This window comes from Trichomonas vaginalis, chromosome IV (assembly GCF_026262505.1).
Source record: "Trichomonas vaginalis G3 chromosome IV, whole genome shotgun sequence".
Classification (NCBI taxonomy): domain Eukaryota; phylum Parabasalia; order Trichomonadida; family Trichomonadidae; genus Trichomonas; species Trichomonas vaginalis.
This window is the reverse complement of record NC_067206.1, coordinates 12,311,048-12,326,822: the sequence shown is the minus strand read 5'-3', so window position 1 is coordinate 12,326,822 and position 15,775 is coordinate 12,311,048. Positions and strand designations below refer to the sequence as shown.

The window sequence follows — 15,775 nt, the reverse complement described above, 5'->3', positions numbered from 1 at the left end:
TTAAAAGGAGGAAAACATACATTAAATTTGAAAATGCTTGCATATCAGTTGTCCTCCGTTGAAGCATCACAAGAATTCACTATCCCATTTCTAAGTATGAATCTAGAGATTATTTCATTTGATATTTCTCCTAAAGTATTTCCTGCTTTTGGAAATGCAGAAATAACAATAACTGGCAAAGTCAAATATTTTCCTAGAAGAAGAAATACTATTAAATATAGCATCAACAATGAAAGATATCAAACTTTAACTTCTTTTAACAGTTTTTCAACAACACCATCAACATCAATAGATGTTACCAATTAGTAGTAGGATATGAAGGGTTTAGTGACTTTTTTTGTAAACGTAAGAATTCATACAATATTGAACGATTTTGTATCATTATTTTTAACATTAATTTTAAAATAATTTATTTTTTTATTCTTACATAAATGACCCAACAAGTAAAACCAGATAAAATAGATTATCGAATTTTAGAGGATGGTGTTCCTGTTTATATTCAAAGATTTAAAGGGAAGCAATATTATAGAATTCTTAATCCTGAATACATAAAACATTTATTTAAAAAGGAAGACTGTGAATTATTAAACGTTAATGAATATGAAACCAATAAATCAAAATTGAAATATAAATATATTGGAAGTGATGAAAGATGTAAAAATAAAAATAAAGTTTATTCAGTTTCATATAATGAATGGAAAACCAATAAGATAAGAAAACATTTAGGAGATTATGGGAAATGTTCTGAATTCTTCAAATCTAGTATGTATGAGAGAGTAAAAGAAATTAGAAATAATTATTTTCATGAGTAAAAGAAATTAGAAATTTATGTCTTACGTTTTTGAATAAATCAAGATTTAAAAAATTTTCAAAATTGTAAGACATTTACACTCAGCCCAAACATAATGAAATAAACAAATTAAAAAAATTAACATTAATTTTAAAATAATTTATTTTTTTATCTTTTATAAAAGAATCTATATATAGATGATGTCAGATATTCCGCGATTAATTAAACATTGTTTAAATCCTGAATGGAATCAATGAAGTCATAATCAAAGACCTCATAAATGAGAAAAATAAATTAAAAATTAATGATTATTTGAATTTATGAAATCAATTATTTGATTCATTCTTTCTTCAATCTCTTCTATTCTTTTTGTTAAATCATCATTTTCATTAATGAGGTGATTCTTGAGCGAGGAATAGATTTCAAACTAACCACTCCTTTTATTTTTGAAATTTTGAATCCATCAACTTTAAACATTTTATTCAATTTACATGTTGTCAATTCTTCAAATAATTTTTTATTATTAGCATAATAGTCATTAAATTCTTCAACAGATGAAAAAATTTTTATTTCAGTAATTGGTTTAACAACATTTATTTTTTGTTGAACATTTTCACTTTCATTTATTTCTTCCTCCTTGTTTCATTTATTTTTAAAATGGTTTCATTTATCATTAAATAAAAATTAGAATATAAGTGATGAAATATATTTTTTAATTAATATTAAATCAGAAATGGCGGCAGGATTCTTTAAAAAATTATGGGATGGAATTAAGAAAGCTGCAGGTTGGGTTTATAAAAAGGTTATTAAACCTGTTGCAAACTTTTTGGCACCAGTAGCGAAAACGGCAGGAACTATCATAGGTGGAGTATTAGGTACAAAAGCAGGTAATCCGGCGATGGGAGCACAAGCGGGTAACGCAATTGGTGGAATTGCTGAAGGAATACTTAATAAAATAGGAGGTAGATAGTGGAAAAAAATAAATATTATTTTTATCTTAGTATCGGTTGTAGTCTTTGATAAACTTTTTCTCCTTTATTTAAATTTCTCTTATTGGGGCAGCTTTTGGCGTTATTGATTCAGCAATGTCACTAATTGCTTCTTTATTCTTAAATATCCAATTTGCTCCTTTCTTCATTGTTTCCCAAACTTTATGCGCTCCTCTTTTTACTTTATCCCACAGTTTCTTAAAGAATCCTGCAGCCATAGTTGATTATTTCATTAAAATTAAAAATTCATTTTCATCTTTTAATTTTGATTTTTTATTTAATAATAAATGACGACTAACTATTTGGTGCCAAACACTAAACCAATTAATGGAAATGTGTTTCATTCATTCGAAAAGATAAATGAAATATTCGCAAAGAATGACGGTAGAAGATATTATAGAGAACTTGAAAGTTCATGCTATGACTCTGATGCTCCATATTTTGATGATAAACAAACTCATTTAAGAATTACAAATCCGGCTCATGATGTGAACCAATTAGGTGACACATATATTAAACGCAAAGTTAAAGCAACTCTAGTTTCAAATAAAGCTTTCACATGTGATGCCGCTTTTAAATGCATGCGTTTATTCGTTGGTTACAAATCATCAAATCAAAGCTTTAAACAATTAGAAGTAGAAACTGAAAGAGGTGATGCTGGTTATCTTCAGATGGATTGCGCCCGTGAATCTTTCGCATTTGCAACATATAAACCAAAATCAGTCAGGAAAGTTAAAAAGTTTGTTCATTCGTTATAAATAATGTTCAAAAATATGATAACTCAGTATGTGGTAAATATATTGACCCTTCAGAAGTTTTCAAGAAAGCAAATGAAGAAGTTGATGTCACTTTTGATATGATTATTCCGGTAAATGATTTGTTAGCATTTCAGGCGTTCGATGATTATCCTAAATCATTTGGTGAATCATTCTTAAATATTATGTTTTCAGGGATACTTTAGTATTTTGTCAGGTTGACCCGTTAAGAGTTGCTGATTTACAAAATTACGTTTATGAAAAGATAACTGATGAAAATTATGAAAAGATTATGAATCATGTTTATAAATATGATCGCAAATTCCAACAAATCGGACTTCCTGCCAAATTAATTACAAGCTTAGCCGCTACATCTGCTGACGCAACAGTTGATGACGTTATTATTTCATGCACAAAGATGGAAGTTTTAGAGGATAAATGTATTACACCAGGATACGGTTTAATTGAAGAATCAGTTAAAGCAATACCACGTTTATTCAGTAAGGAAGATCCATTCATGATTCCAGCTCAACATATTGACGTTCGTTCACTAAATGGAGGTTGCATCACTCCTGAAGGTATCAGCTCAGATTTCTCATACGCTCTTCATAATGTTACAGATGTTGTGTTAACATTTCCGAAGAATGCAATGCAAAGAACAGTTTTAGAAAATCCAATGCTTCGAGGTCTTCAGGTCACTATAGATTCCAGAAACTTCCCCGATCAAGCGATGACCACAGTGGGCGACATATTCTTTACACGTATGCTTCAAGCTTCTGATTTAGATGGAGTGAATGAATGCACAGAAGAATACGAGGACTCATTAACTAGACCACTGAATGCAGATGATGGCACGCCATCAGCTAGAACATGGAAAGACCAAACTTCATTCTTATGCACTATTCCAGTTCAACGTAATGGAGCGGGTATATTCTTTGATGGATTAGAAACTTTCAACTCACAAGTTACAGTACAAGTGAAAGCTTATCCAATCATTCAGGGTGAAAATGACACTTACTGTTCAAAGGTGACAAATCCTCCTCAGGTTTGGTTTACTAGGACTACGTATTGGACATGGACACCGGATGAAGGTTTGAAATATCATCCAACAGGTACACCACCACAGTATAGAAGTTCATATGATGAAATATTGATGAATAGAAATTATAAAATTATAAATTTATTTTTGATTAAATGGATTTAAATTCTGAAGAATTAGCGGGAGTATATAATACATACGTAGATGATATGATTAATGAAGCATTGAGTGATAATAGAAATGCTCTATCTAAGGAAAAATTAATGAAAATTCCATATTCTGAATGTTACTTAAATTCAATCACTGCAGCAATTGGTAAACAAAATAAAGGTAAAACATTAACGATATTAAAACAAATTATCATTATTGCTAACACTTCCCCCCATTCACATGTGTTAATTTATATCAACCGTTCAGGTTCACCTTCAGATGATACATTTGAATCTTTAAAGCATTTAATCAAAATTCCAATTATTTATTTATCACAAGAAGAAGCAGAAGATTATTTAAAAAACTTTTTAATGTATAAAGAATTATATAATACAATCAAGAAGCAAGGATTAGAGGATAAAATTATTGATAAACAACGGGATGAATTATTTGAAACACTTTCTATTTCAAATTTTGATAGAGAATTTTTGCATTCACTCATTTTTCTAGATGATGGTGAAATCAAAACTAATAACAAATGAGAAATCATATTTTAATCAGTTATTAACTCAATGTCGACACATTCAGTGTTCATTCTTCATGGCTGTTCAATACTTCAAAGCATTAAGCACAAACATTAAATCAAATCTGTCACCCTTTTCATTTTCAGTGGGTTTAGTCGTCAACAGTTGAACGTTATGCTTTATCAAGTGAATTTACCAATGAGCATTAATGAACTTTACACACAATATCAGCAATTAGGTGAACATGGAAAAATAATAGTTGATTTAAATAAAGAGATGTGTTAAATTTGATTAACTTTTTATAATTATTTTTATTTTTTATTTATAATTAAACATGACAGAAATGCAAATCTTCTACAGGTTCCATTAAAACAAGGGACAAACAAAAGGGTGCATATAATAGAACTATGAAAGTTCCAGACGGAATGAAAGAATTAGTCCACATTGTTGCTGGTCTTCAAAAAGGATGTAAACAAATGAGAAACGTTTTAACATTACCAGAAGCTCAAGCATATGCCAAACGTCATGGTCCAAATTGGGAAGCACATGAAGCAGACATTACAGGACCAAATGGAAAACCTGATGGTATAAATGAAGTTTTCGTTACTGATGGTCAAGGTAATATTAAAGTCATAAATGGTTATAAATTAACTGTATCTGATTATCCTAAACGTAAAGCATATAATGAACGTTATCCTATGCAATTTGATGAAAATGGAAAAGCTGTTAAACAATACATTGGAGAAGGTGAACATGGTCCAATTAATTCATACCGTCATAATCCATATTCTTATTTCAATGAAGAATTAAACGCTATTGAAGAAGGACCGGATGGATTACCACGATATGTTAATCAGTTTGATGGTCAATATGCAAATTTGAGACCTGAAATTCCAGCTAAGAAATTCTTTAAAGTTGCTTTATTCGATCCAGTGTTCAATGCACAGAAAGAAGCAATGAAAGCAGAATTTAAACCAATTCAAGTGGCAAGAATTTCTTCATCTTCACTTTCAGAAGCGTTCAAGGAATTGATAAAGAAACCACTTTATTCTCAACAAGGTTATAACTTTGATTTAATTAAAGAAAGTGATAGACGTAAATTAGAAAAATCAGATGGTTTTAAGAATGCATGTAATGAAATGATTAAAGATATTGTAAATGATAAAATAAGACTGGAAGAAACTCAAAGCAATATCAATAACATAATTGGTGCAGTTACAAAGAAAGTATAAGCAAACAATGATGAACCTTGGGATATTACCGTAACAACTAAATAAAACTTTAAATATATTTTTCTTTTTTTATTCAATTATAAATGAGAAGACGTTTCACAAGTCAAAAGAACACAAACGCAAAAGCAGAGATTACGGTTGGTTATAACGTAAATGATGATAAATCACGAATTATTCAAAATGTTAAAGTTAATGTTAGCCCTGAATTAACTCGTGACTTACCAAAGAAAGAGGAGGAGCAAAATAAAGAAGATGGAGACCCAATCATTTTATCTGAACCCGGTAAAGAACCCGTTGAAATCCCCACATATCCAACATACCCCCCACCTCTTTCATCAAACATCGAGAACCCAGGAATCTACGATTCCAGTCGCAATGCGCCATATAAAATAGACATTAATTCTGAATTAATGAAAATTTACCGTGATATAATAACTGATAATTATGATTCAATAATAAATTTAATTGATCAATCCGGTTTAATTATTTTACCTTATGAATCATTAATTCACATTATCGCCATTCTTTGTGATGTTCAAGATTCAGACGTTAAGATTCAATTTTTCATAGATGATGAGGTTTCATGCTGCGGAACAGTTGCAAAAATAAATCCTATAAAGGATATTAGCACAATTAAGATATCAAAGAACGGAACAACAACTGAACTTCATTTAACATAATGATATTTATAATAAAATAGTTGATGAATATAAAATATCACTTGAAAAATTCTTTGTTAAGGCCATTTAATATTCAAGCATTAACATTATTGAATAATAATCCTTTGAATCATAATCAATAATAATTGACCTTTCACCAGTTTCTATCGTTTGTTTTATTTCTTTTTGTTCCCCACTATCTGGATCGGTCATTGTAATTGTTTTTGTTATAGTATCGGCTTTATCTTTAACTTCAATCTTTTTTCCATCAGGATATTTAAACCAAAATTCCAAAAATTCGATATTGTCAATCTGTTCATATTTTAATCTATCAATTACATTTTTAATACCATCTGAAAATCTTATGAAATGGTCATTATATGGGTTTGATTGAACTAAATTTGAATGAAGTGAAATATAACCCGATGATGAATATGACATTGACTCATATTTTCTGAAAACACTAAAATTTATAACATGAATGAATTTCTTATTCGTTGAATTTATGAATTCTTGAGGTAATCTTATTCTAGTTTTATTTATCACTGGAAAATAACGCTTTACCATATTTTTAATCGTAATAAAAATGTCAATTATCAATATTATTTCGAATAATAGCTGTGAATTAAATTTAACAGTTAGCGGAATTTATAATGTTACTCTCGTTTCTGTGAGTGGTAAATTTAATCCCATTCTTTTAGACCCTTCAGATTATATATCATTTATTAAAGATGACCAGAAAAAACGTATGATATGTATATAAATAATGTGATCACGAAATGGGATATTAACACGATTTTAAGTTATTTAAATGAATCATTTATCATATGGTATGAAGAAAATTTTAAATCAAAACCTGATAAACTTTTTGAACTTGATGAAATAAATAACCTTATTAAATTCCCGCTGAAAATTAAATTTTGTACTCCTCATCTTCGTTCATTGTTGGGGATATTAAATTTTGAAAAAGATGTTGGGGATGTTTTGTATTCTGACACTGGTTCCAATTTCATTTTAATCAAATGTGATAAAGTTAATACCCCAATGAGATTTTCACATCAAACATTAGACCCTAACTCTTACCCATCAATACAAAACATTTTATCCATCAACTTAAACACATTTTCTTTATCATATCCGTTTCAATTATCCGGGAATTCATTTATTCTTCATTCAAAAGATTTATCAAATATTAAATTTAGAATAACTGACCTATTTGATTGTGATTTAGAATTCATGAATGAAATATTATGGCAATTTCAAATAGAAAAAATAGCTGATGAGATAACGGATTAAATATTTATTTTTAAATCATAATAAATGATTAAACAACAGCAACCACAACAACTTAAGGCACAGACCATTACATACGCCACATATGCATATAATTCAAAGACGGCAGAACAAACGCAAAGGTTGAAATATGGAGATTTGGAGATAGTATTGAAAAATGACCATTTCGAATTCGTTTGCAAAGGTGGTGCAGTGATATCAAATATAAAAGAAATTTTATTTATGAATTCAAAAATTAAAGGTATAACGGATGATATAACATCAATTCCACCAGAAGAACAAAGATATTACGCATTAAATGCATTTCCCAAAGTTTTGAAGATTGGAAGATTTAATTTAAATGAGGAATTCATAAAAGGTTTCCTAAATGACATAATGAAGAAGGCAGATAAGGAATATGTCAACAGTGAATTAATGAAGAAAGCAGATAAGGAATATGTGGATAGTGAGTTAGAGGAGAAAGCAGATAAGGGACTTGTGGCTAGTGAATTAATGAAGAAGGCAGATAAGGAATATGTTAATGAAAAAGATAATGAAATTATAGAAAGGGTTGAATGGTATCATGGATGGACATCGAAGATTTTAAAAACTAAAGCTGATACAGGATGGGTTTCAGAATGTTTAGACCTTAAAGCAGATAAAACTTATGTTAACAATGAGTTAGAGAAGAAAGCAGATAAGGAAAAAGTTATTTCATTCATTAATACTGAGTTAGCAAAGAAAGCTGATATATCATTTGTTAATGAAGAAATAAAACAATCAGAGGTCTATTTTACTCCACCATTTTTAAATTTTATGAAATCATCAGATAAAACCTTTGATATAGATTCTTTTGAATGGATATGTTTCGATGGAGTGACCATGTATTTATTTTATACAGCTGGAGTGCTTTATTATTTTAAAACAAATGATTTTAAAAACTATGAATCATTTACTCCATCTGTTTGGAATCCTGATACACGAAAGCCAATCATTAATCCAAGAATTTTATATGTTGAATATAATAACGGTAAATTTATGGGAATGATAACGGTTGGAGATGATTTTTGCCCTTGTTATTCATTCGATTGTATCCAATGGTTCAAATGTAATTTAAATCAAGATGCTAAATTTAAATTTCCAAATAATCCTATTAGATGCGTTAATAATAAATGGGTACTAATTTATGAAGTCAATCAAATTTTCATTAGTGAGGATGGGATAAATTATTATATGTTTAGTATGATGTCATCAGATTTGAAAATTGATTATACAAGTAAGTGGTATTACATTAACAGCATGTATTTTATCCTACAAAATGATAAAATTTATAGATCATCTTCAATACCACAAGGTCAATTTGAACAAATTTTTCAAGCTGATGGAGACATTGAAGCTTTATGTTATGGATCAAATGTTTATGTTCTCGTTTCAGGTGAAATGGTCTATTCATATCCTGTAAGCTATAACAGACATATTTATTTATCACAAGATTTATCAAATTGGGAATTGGTTTATTCATTCACTCCAAAACTTACTCGAAATTATAGATTTACTAATTTATTTTATATTGATGGGTATTTCATTGCTTTAGGATGTGGTGATTTAGTAAATATCAGTAGTGATGGAAGAAACTGGTCTGAAATCACAAAATTTCAAGATGTTAGAAAAGCAATTTTCAAAAATAATACGTTAATATTGATAACAAGACTAGTTTTAAATACTCACCCAAATTCAATATTATATAATAAATTCAATATTCATAATGGATTAAATACAATTCTTGAGATGATTTACCCCATTGGTTCTATATATACGTCAATGAATTCAACAAATCCAGCAAGTGTTTTAGGTTTTGGTGCATGGGAACAAATAGTTGACAGGTTTTTGTATTGTGCAAACTCTTCAAAGCAAACAGGGGGTTCGAAGAAAATTACTGAAGCAAACCTTCCACCGCACACTCATACAGGAACTACAAACACAACAGGTAATCATTCACATTCAATAACAAAAAGAGGTTATAGAAATCTTGCAGCAGGTTCGGATAGACAGGGAATGGATAGATATGATATTTCAAGTGACCCCGTAGATTCAAGCGCAGGTATTTTCTGTGAAACCACAGGAAATCATTCACACACTTTCACAACAAATCCAACAGGCTTGGGTGAAGATTATATGCCACCATTTATGACTGTATTCGCATGGTACCGCATTTATTGAATGAACTAAATATATTTTATGTCTGTAATTAATTAGGTAATGAAGTAATGGATGAACTGCAGAAATATATTTTATCGTTAATGTTTACGTTAATGTTTACGTTAATGTTTACGTTAATGTTTACGTTAATGGTTACGTTAATGTTAATGTTAATGTTTATGTTAATGTTAATGTTTTCAGGTTATTCAATAATTATTTATTTTTGAAGAACTGAAGGGGTCACCGGGTCACCAGGTGGTCACCAGGTAATTTAACTTCTATGAAAAAATGAGACAACATGACATTTAGACAACATCACAGGAGGAAGGCAGTTATGACTTATTTTTGAAGAACTGAAGGGGTCACCAGGTCACCAGGTCACCAGGTAATTTAACTTCTCTGAAAAAATGAGACAACATGACATTTTGACAACATTAACGGAAATATGTGTTTACGTTAATGGTTTCGTTAATGGTTTCGGGTTATTCAATAATTAATTATTGAGTTTTGGATGAAAGAATACGGTCGAGCCAAAAGTGGCTCAACCTCAAAACGAGCATTTTATGAGCTTATTAATGGTGTTATGAATGAATTCAGTCCAAAAATAATTAATTTCATTAGTTTTAAAATTATTTTTATTTTTTATTTTGTATGTAAAGACAATAATGTCAGTCGAAGCAAAAACATTCACAAACAAATCTAATGGCGAAACATTCACAAAAGGCACTTGTAATGGTATTGAAGTCTTACGTAGAGACAAGGATGGTTACATTAATGCAACAAATATGTGTCAGCAGTTTAGGAAAGACTTTAGAAAGTTGTTGGAAAATAAGTCCTGGGAAGAGTATTATAAGGCATTTTGTGAAGAATATAGCAACCGCCGGAATTCCGACGGTTGGTTTTTATACAAAATTCATGCAGGAATTCCTGATGAAATCAAACAGGTTAGAGGAACGTATGTAGACCCAAGACTTATAAATTATATAGCAATGTGGGCTTCTCCAAAATATTGCATAGCAGTTGGAAAAATTATGGATTCCATAGACAAGAAAGTTCATGAGAAATTAGATGAAGAAGAACTCGAAGATACAGTGGAGAATGCAAAACATTTGTTTGAAGAAGAAGTTGGAAAAATGTGCGAAAAACAATTAGAACATGAACGTGAGATATGTTATGGTTATAGAGATTCTCCATACGAACTAGACCAATGGGAACAAGAAGATTTAAAGAGAGAATTTAGAGAATATGAACTCGCTAAGATAGCATTTGAAGCTGCAGAAAAGAAGTTAAAAGTTTGGGGTCATTCTGTACAAAAATATTGTGAGTAAATGAACCATTTATTTTTATCATAAACGACCAGAAATATATGTTTACGTTAATGATTTCAGGTTATTCAATTATGAATTATTTTTGAAGAACTGAAGGGGTCACCAGGTCACCAGGTGGTCACCAGGTCATTTAACTTCTATGAAAAAATGTGACAACATGACATTTTGACAACAACACAGGAGGAAGGCAATTATGAATTATTTTTGAAGAACTGAAGGGGTCACCAGGTCACCAGGTGGTCACCAGGTCATTTAACTTCTATGAAAAAATGTGACAACATGACATTTTGACAACAACACAGGAGGAAGGCAATTATGAATTATTTTTGAAGAACTGAAGGGGTCACCAGGTCACCAGGTGGTCACCAGGTCATTTAACTTCTATGAAAAAATGTGACAACATGACATTTTGACAACATTTACGAAAATATGATGCAGTCCAAAAATAAAGTTAGTTTTAAAATTATTTTTATTTTTTTATTCCTATATAAATGACAGCAACAAACAACAGCAACAGCAACAACAACAGCAACTTGATCATTTCTGATGAAAAAGTTATTGATTCATTAGCTGAGGAATTAGTTGTGGCAGAAACTAAAGCCCTCAACGAAAGAATTGGTGAAAACAAGATTGATTTACATAACTACCTCAAACATGATGGAGGAAGAGGAAGGAAAACTGGTACAGCTTTATTAGTAAATAAAATTTCAAATTTAACGATTATAGATGTTGATATCAATAAATCATACAATGATGAACTTAAAGAAACAGTTAGAAAAGACATTTTATCAAAACTTTCGGATAAAGATGTTATCGTTAAAACTGCATCAGGAGGTCTTCACATTTATTGCAACACTAATTTCTTCTATTCAACCTCGAACAGAATGATTAAATGTTATTCCTGCAATGATTATGATATTGACATAATGACTTCTATTGATGATTCAAAGCGTTCATTAGTGGTTATGGCTGATTCAAGAGTTCGAAAGAATGCATCAGAACCAATCAATACATACTCATTCATTCGTGGAAGTTATGATTCAACATTAACCAGAACAGTAAACGATATATTAAATGATTTGAATATTAAGGTAAGAGTTGAACAGAAGAATGAAGAAATAAAGAGTATAATGAATGAAAACAAAGATGTAAACATTGACGATAAACTTGCCCAGAGCATAGTCGATGGCATCTGTGATTTTGAAGTACATAATGATGGTGGAAACATGAATTTAGAAAAAGAAGTTACATTATTCACACTGTTTCAAGCTATTAATTCGTTACCTAATCATTTAATTAATGAAGCATACGATAACGTTTATAATTTCTGCAATTTAACTGAAAATGCAAAAAGTAATTTTGAAAAAGCACGTAATAGATATGCATATTTAATGACTTCTCCATTTGTTTTGGTGAAGATTCTAAAACTTTATCAAAAGGAATATTATGATGAATATGTTTTACCTTTATTACGTAAGCCAAAAATAACATTTGATATCAAACTTGATGACTCGTTTTTGATAACAGATATTAGACGCAAGGCTGAAAATCATCAGTATAAAAACAGTTCTGAAGTAATTGAGGATTTATCACGTGTAATTCGTTTTGTAGATTGTGGAAATAAATACTTCGTTCAGAAAGATTACAACATACACGACAAAATGAATCAAATATCATTTGTTCTTCAGTCAAACATGAAAGAGTCACTTAAAATGATTAAATTATTTAAAGAAGAAGGTAAAACAATAACAGCATGGGATGTACTACTAAATCAATTGTCTTCATTAACTGTTAAGGGTGTTTGCTTTAAATCTGATTCCCCCGATGTTTTCTCAACGTTTCAGGGTTATAAATACAACATTCTTGAAAAGCCTGATTACTCAAAAATTGAGATGTTTATGGATTTCATTAAAGAAGCCATTTGTGATAATAACGATGAAGTGTATAAATACCTTCTCGGCTGGATTGCATCAATGATTCAACATCCTGGAATCAAGAATGAAACAGCAATTATTTTGAAAGGACTTCAGGGAACAGGTAAAAACAGATTCACAGACATTATTTCTGAACTTCTCGCTGGTTATTCATGTAAAAACATTACTGAAATAAGTGAGCTAACGGGTAATTTCAACTCAGTTGTTGAAAATAAAATGTTTCTTGTACTTAATGAACTCAAGAATGTAGGTGAAGACAGACTCGCAAACTTCAACGCTTTGAAATCAATTATAACGGATAATGAGATTAGAATTAATGAAAAGAATCAACCCAGAAGAACTGCTCAGAATGTTGCAAACTTTATTTTCGTAACTAACAACGTCTACCCTGTCAAAATTGAAGTTGGAGACAGAAGATACGTAGTTTTAAGGGTTAATGGTAAATTCAAGGGTCAATTTGATTACTTCAAGAATTTAATGGATTCATGCACTAAGGAATTTTATGATAACCTTTTAACATATTTTATCAATTATGACCTTTCATCATTTAATGTACGAATCATACCGATGACTGAAGCCAAACAAGATTTAATCGAGTTATCAACAAATCCTTTAGATGTATGGATAAATACACATTATGATGAATTATGTGCAGGTATGACGTGTAAAAATGCTCTATTCTGCAAACCATCAGACATGAAAGACAAAAACTTTCAAATGAGCATTAAGGATAAATGTGAAAGGAAACAAAGAAAAATAGATGGTAAACAGACATGGTATTATGTTTTGAAAGAAGAAATGAAAGGATTATATAAACAAATTGAACCAAACGATAATGAGGATTCATTTACTGACGATGAAATACCTGTGAATGAAGCTTTATAAAGTATGATTTGAATTTATTTTTGCCTTCCTCCTGTGATGTTGTCAAAATGTCATGTTGTCACATTTTTTCATAGGAGTTAAATTACCTGGTGACCACCTGGTGACCTGGTGACCCCTTCAGTTCTTCAAAAATAAATAATTATTGAATAACCCGAAACCATTGATGAAACCATTGACGATGAAGTCTTGACGATGAAGTCTTGACGAAAGCATTGATGAAACCATTAACGATGAAACCATTGACGATGAAACCATGACAAAAGCATTCATGTTTATGTTTGACAAAATCATTTACGATGAAACCATGACAAAACATTTACGATGAAACCATGACAAATCATTCACGATGAAACCATGACAAAAGCATTCACGTTTATGTTTGACAAAATCATTTACGATGAAATCATGACAAAACATTTACGATGAAACCATGACAAACCATTCACGATGAAACCATGACGAAACCATTTACGATGAAGTCTTGACGATAACATCATATTTCCTGTGATGTTGTCAAAATGTCATGTTGTCTCATTTTTTCATAGAAGTTAAATTACCTGGTGACCTGGTGACCTGGTGACCCCTTCAGTTCTTCAAAAATAAATAATTATTGAATAACCCATGACTGTTGTCAAAATGTCATGTTGTCACATTTTTTCATAGAAGTTAAATTACCTGGTGACCACCTGGTGACCTGGTGACCCCTTCAGTTCTTCAAAAATAAATAATTATTGAATAACCTAAAAACATTAACGATAAAATAAGTGATAACAAATTTTTATTTTTATCATAAATGAATACCCCACAAGCTCAAAATTTACCACGAATCATAACAAGGGAGGAAATGATAAAAATGATGCAAGAACATGTGAAAAATAACAAACCACTAAAATTGAGAAAATGTGGTTATGCAGTAATGATGGAAAGAGAGATGTTGTCAAAGAGGAATAAAAATTAAATTTGGATAGAGTTTAAAAATTCATCTTTGGTTTTTCCTTTCCGGATCATCACGGATAGAATATACTTCTTCTTTGCAAAAGGGGCAAACTTTATATCCTGTGAGTGCTTCAACGTCTGTTATTCTGTCAGCGTGAAGTTTTCCACATGGACTCTGTGTTAATAAAATATTTACTGTTTCAAATTCTGGATCTATCATTATTGATTCCACTAATGGAAAGTCTACCTTGTTAATGTCTACGTCTTCTGGTTGAGGGTCACAATAATAAAAATCAATATTAACGTTTAACATTCTTGCTAACCTCTCACTTTCTGATGAAATGTCAAATCCTTCATATGCATCTATTGCTTCATTTAAATAACTTCTACGAGTTTTAGGATTAACACCATCAGGAATGTTATAGAAGCGTTTAAATAACCTTCTACCTTCGGCTCTTATTTGATTATCATTCATTTTAGCTGTTCCATTTTTATTCATTTATGTAAGAATAAAAATTAAAAAATAAATAAAAATAAAGTTTATTTTTTTAAAGTCCGAGACTCAGAGAGTCCAGGGCTAAAGTCCATAAAATGAATTAAGAACACATAAATTTTTATCATCTGCGACGTGACGAATACATTTTAATTTACTCAAGAATGCGTACCCTGATACATTAAATCTAATTCCTGTCTTATTTAATTTCACAACTTTGAAAAGGAATGTATGAATAGCTATAAAATGATGAGATGATGTTTTATGGGTTGCTTCCATTTTTTCTGAAATAAATGAATAAATATAATGTTTATAAGTTTTCATATCTTTTATGTTCTTAATAACGAATGGTATAGACCTTTCCACTTCGTCTTCCTTCGGTGCTGTTCTTTCATATGAAACATTATTGGTATCTTCAATAATGAAACCACAATCACATAAAATTTTATATGTTCCAATGGTTTCTTTTGATATTTTATCTAACAAATCAAAAACTTTATCAACACCTGTACATTTATTTAAATAATAATTTGTGTAAATATCATGGTCTTCTTTCTTAATCGTATTTGTTGCATATGTTACATTTTTCA

General features: G+C 30.1%; 10 protein-coding genes across 10 annotated transcripts, besides 1 other annotated feature; 9 read left to right on the top strand and 1 right to left on the bottom strand.

The window, feature by feature from the left end:
- Nucleotides 1-1,523: 1,523 nt before the first annotated feature.
- On the top strand, nt 1,524-1,760 carry TVAGG3_0077260 (N-acetylmuramoyl-l-alanine amidase family; the record flags this gene model as incomplete). The annotated part of the gene is made up of 1 exon (XM_001319947.2): nt 1,524-1,760. The coding sequence occupies one exon, from the start codon at nt 1,524-1,526 to the stop codon at nt 1,758-1,760; it is 237 nt and encodes a 78-aa protein (XP_001319982.2).
- Nucleotides 1,761-2,066: 306 nt separating this feature from the next.
- TVAGG3_0077250 (uncharacterized protein) lies at nt 2,067-2,537 on the top strand (the record flags this gene model as incomplete). The annotated part of the gene is made up of 1 exon (XM_051221916.1): nt 2,067-2,537. The coding sequence occupies one exon, from the start codon at nt 2,067-2,069 to the stop codon at nt 2,535-2,537; it is 471 nt and encodes a 156-aa protein (XP_051106902.1).
- Nucleotides 2,538-3,129: 592 nt separating this feature from the next.
- Nucleotides 3,130-13,917: a mobile genetic element.
- TVAGG3_0077240 (uncharacterized protein) lies at nt 4,946-5,479 on the top strand (the record flags this gene model as incomplete). The annotated part of the gene is made up of 1 exon (XM_051221915.1): nt 4,946-5,479. One exon carries the CDS (start codon nt 4,946-4,948, stop codon nt 5,477-5,479), a length of 534 nt encoding a protein of 177 aa, XP_051106901.1.
- TVAGG3_0077230 (uncharacterized protein) lies at nt 5,563-5,848 on the top strand (the record flags this gene model as incomplete). Its single annotated transcript, XM_051221914.1, has 1 exon — nt 5,563-5,848. A coding segment is annotated over one exon (286 nt), but the record flags the coding sequence as incomplete, so codon positions are not given.
- TVAGG3_0077220 (keratin-associated protein family) lies at nt 7,459-9,630 on the top strand (the record flags this gene model as incomplete). Its single annotated transcript, XM_001319950.1, has 1 exon — nt 7,459-9,630. One exon carries the CDS (start codon nt 7,459-7,461, stop codon nt 9,628-9,630), a length of 2,172 nt encoding a protein of 723 aa, XP_001319985.1.
- Nucleotides 10,275-10,937, top strand: TVAGG3_0077210 (uncharacterized protein; the record flags this gene model as incomplete). The annotated part of the gene is made up of 1 exon (XM_051221913.1): nt 10,275-10,937. The coding sequence occupies one exon, from the start codon at nt 10,275-10,277 to the stop codon at nt 10,935-10,937; it is 663 nt and encodes a 220-aa protein (XP_051106899.1).
- TVAGG3_0077200 (uncharacterized protein) lies at nt 11,429-11,712 on the top strand (the record flags this gene model as incomplete). Its single annotated transcript, XM_001319951.2, has 1 exon — nt 11,429-11,712. A coding segment is annotated over one exon (284 nt), but the record flags the coding sequence as incomplete, so codon positions are not given.
- TVAGG3_0077190 (uncharacterized protein) lies at nt 11,864-12,492 on the top strand (the record flags this gene model as incomplete). Its single annotated transcript, XM_051221912.1, has 1 exon — nt 11,864-12,492. A coding segment is annotated over one exon (629 nt), but the record flags the coding sequence as incomplete, so codon positions are not given.
- On the top strand, nt 12,830-13,310 carry TVAGG3_0077180 (uncharacterized protein; the record flags this gene model as incomplete). Its single annotated transcript, XM_051221911.1, has 1 exon — nt 12,830-13,310. A coding segment is annotated over one exon (481 nt), but the record flags the coding sequence as incomplete, so codon positions are not given.
- An 818-nt stretch (nt 13,918-14,735) lies between the features above and the next one.
- Nucleotides 14,736-15,191, bottom strand: TVAGG3_0077160 (uncharacterized protein; the record flags this gene model as incomplete). Its single annotated transcript, XM_051221910.1, has 1 exon — nt 14,736-15,191. One exon carries the CDS (start codon nt 15,189-15,191, stop codon nt 14,736-14,738), a length of 456 nt encoding a protein of 151 aa, XP_051106896.1.
- Between the last annotated feature and the right edge of the window lie 584 nt (nt 15,192-15,775).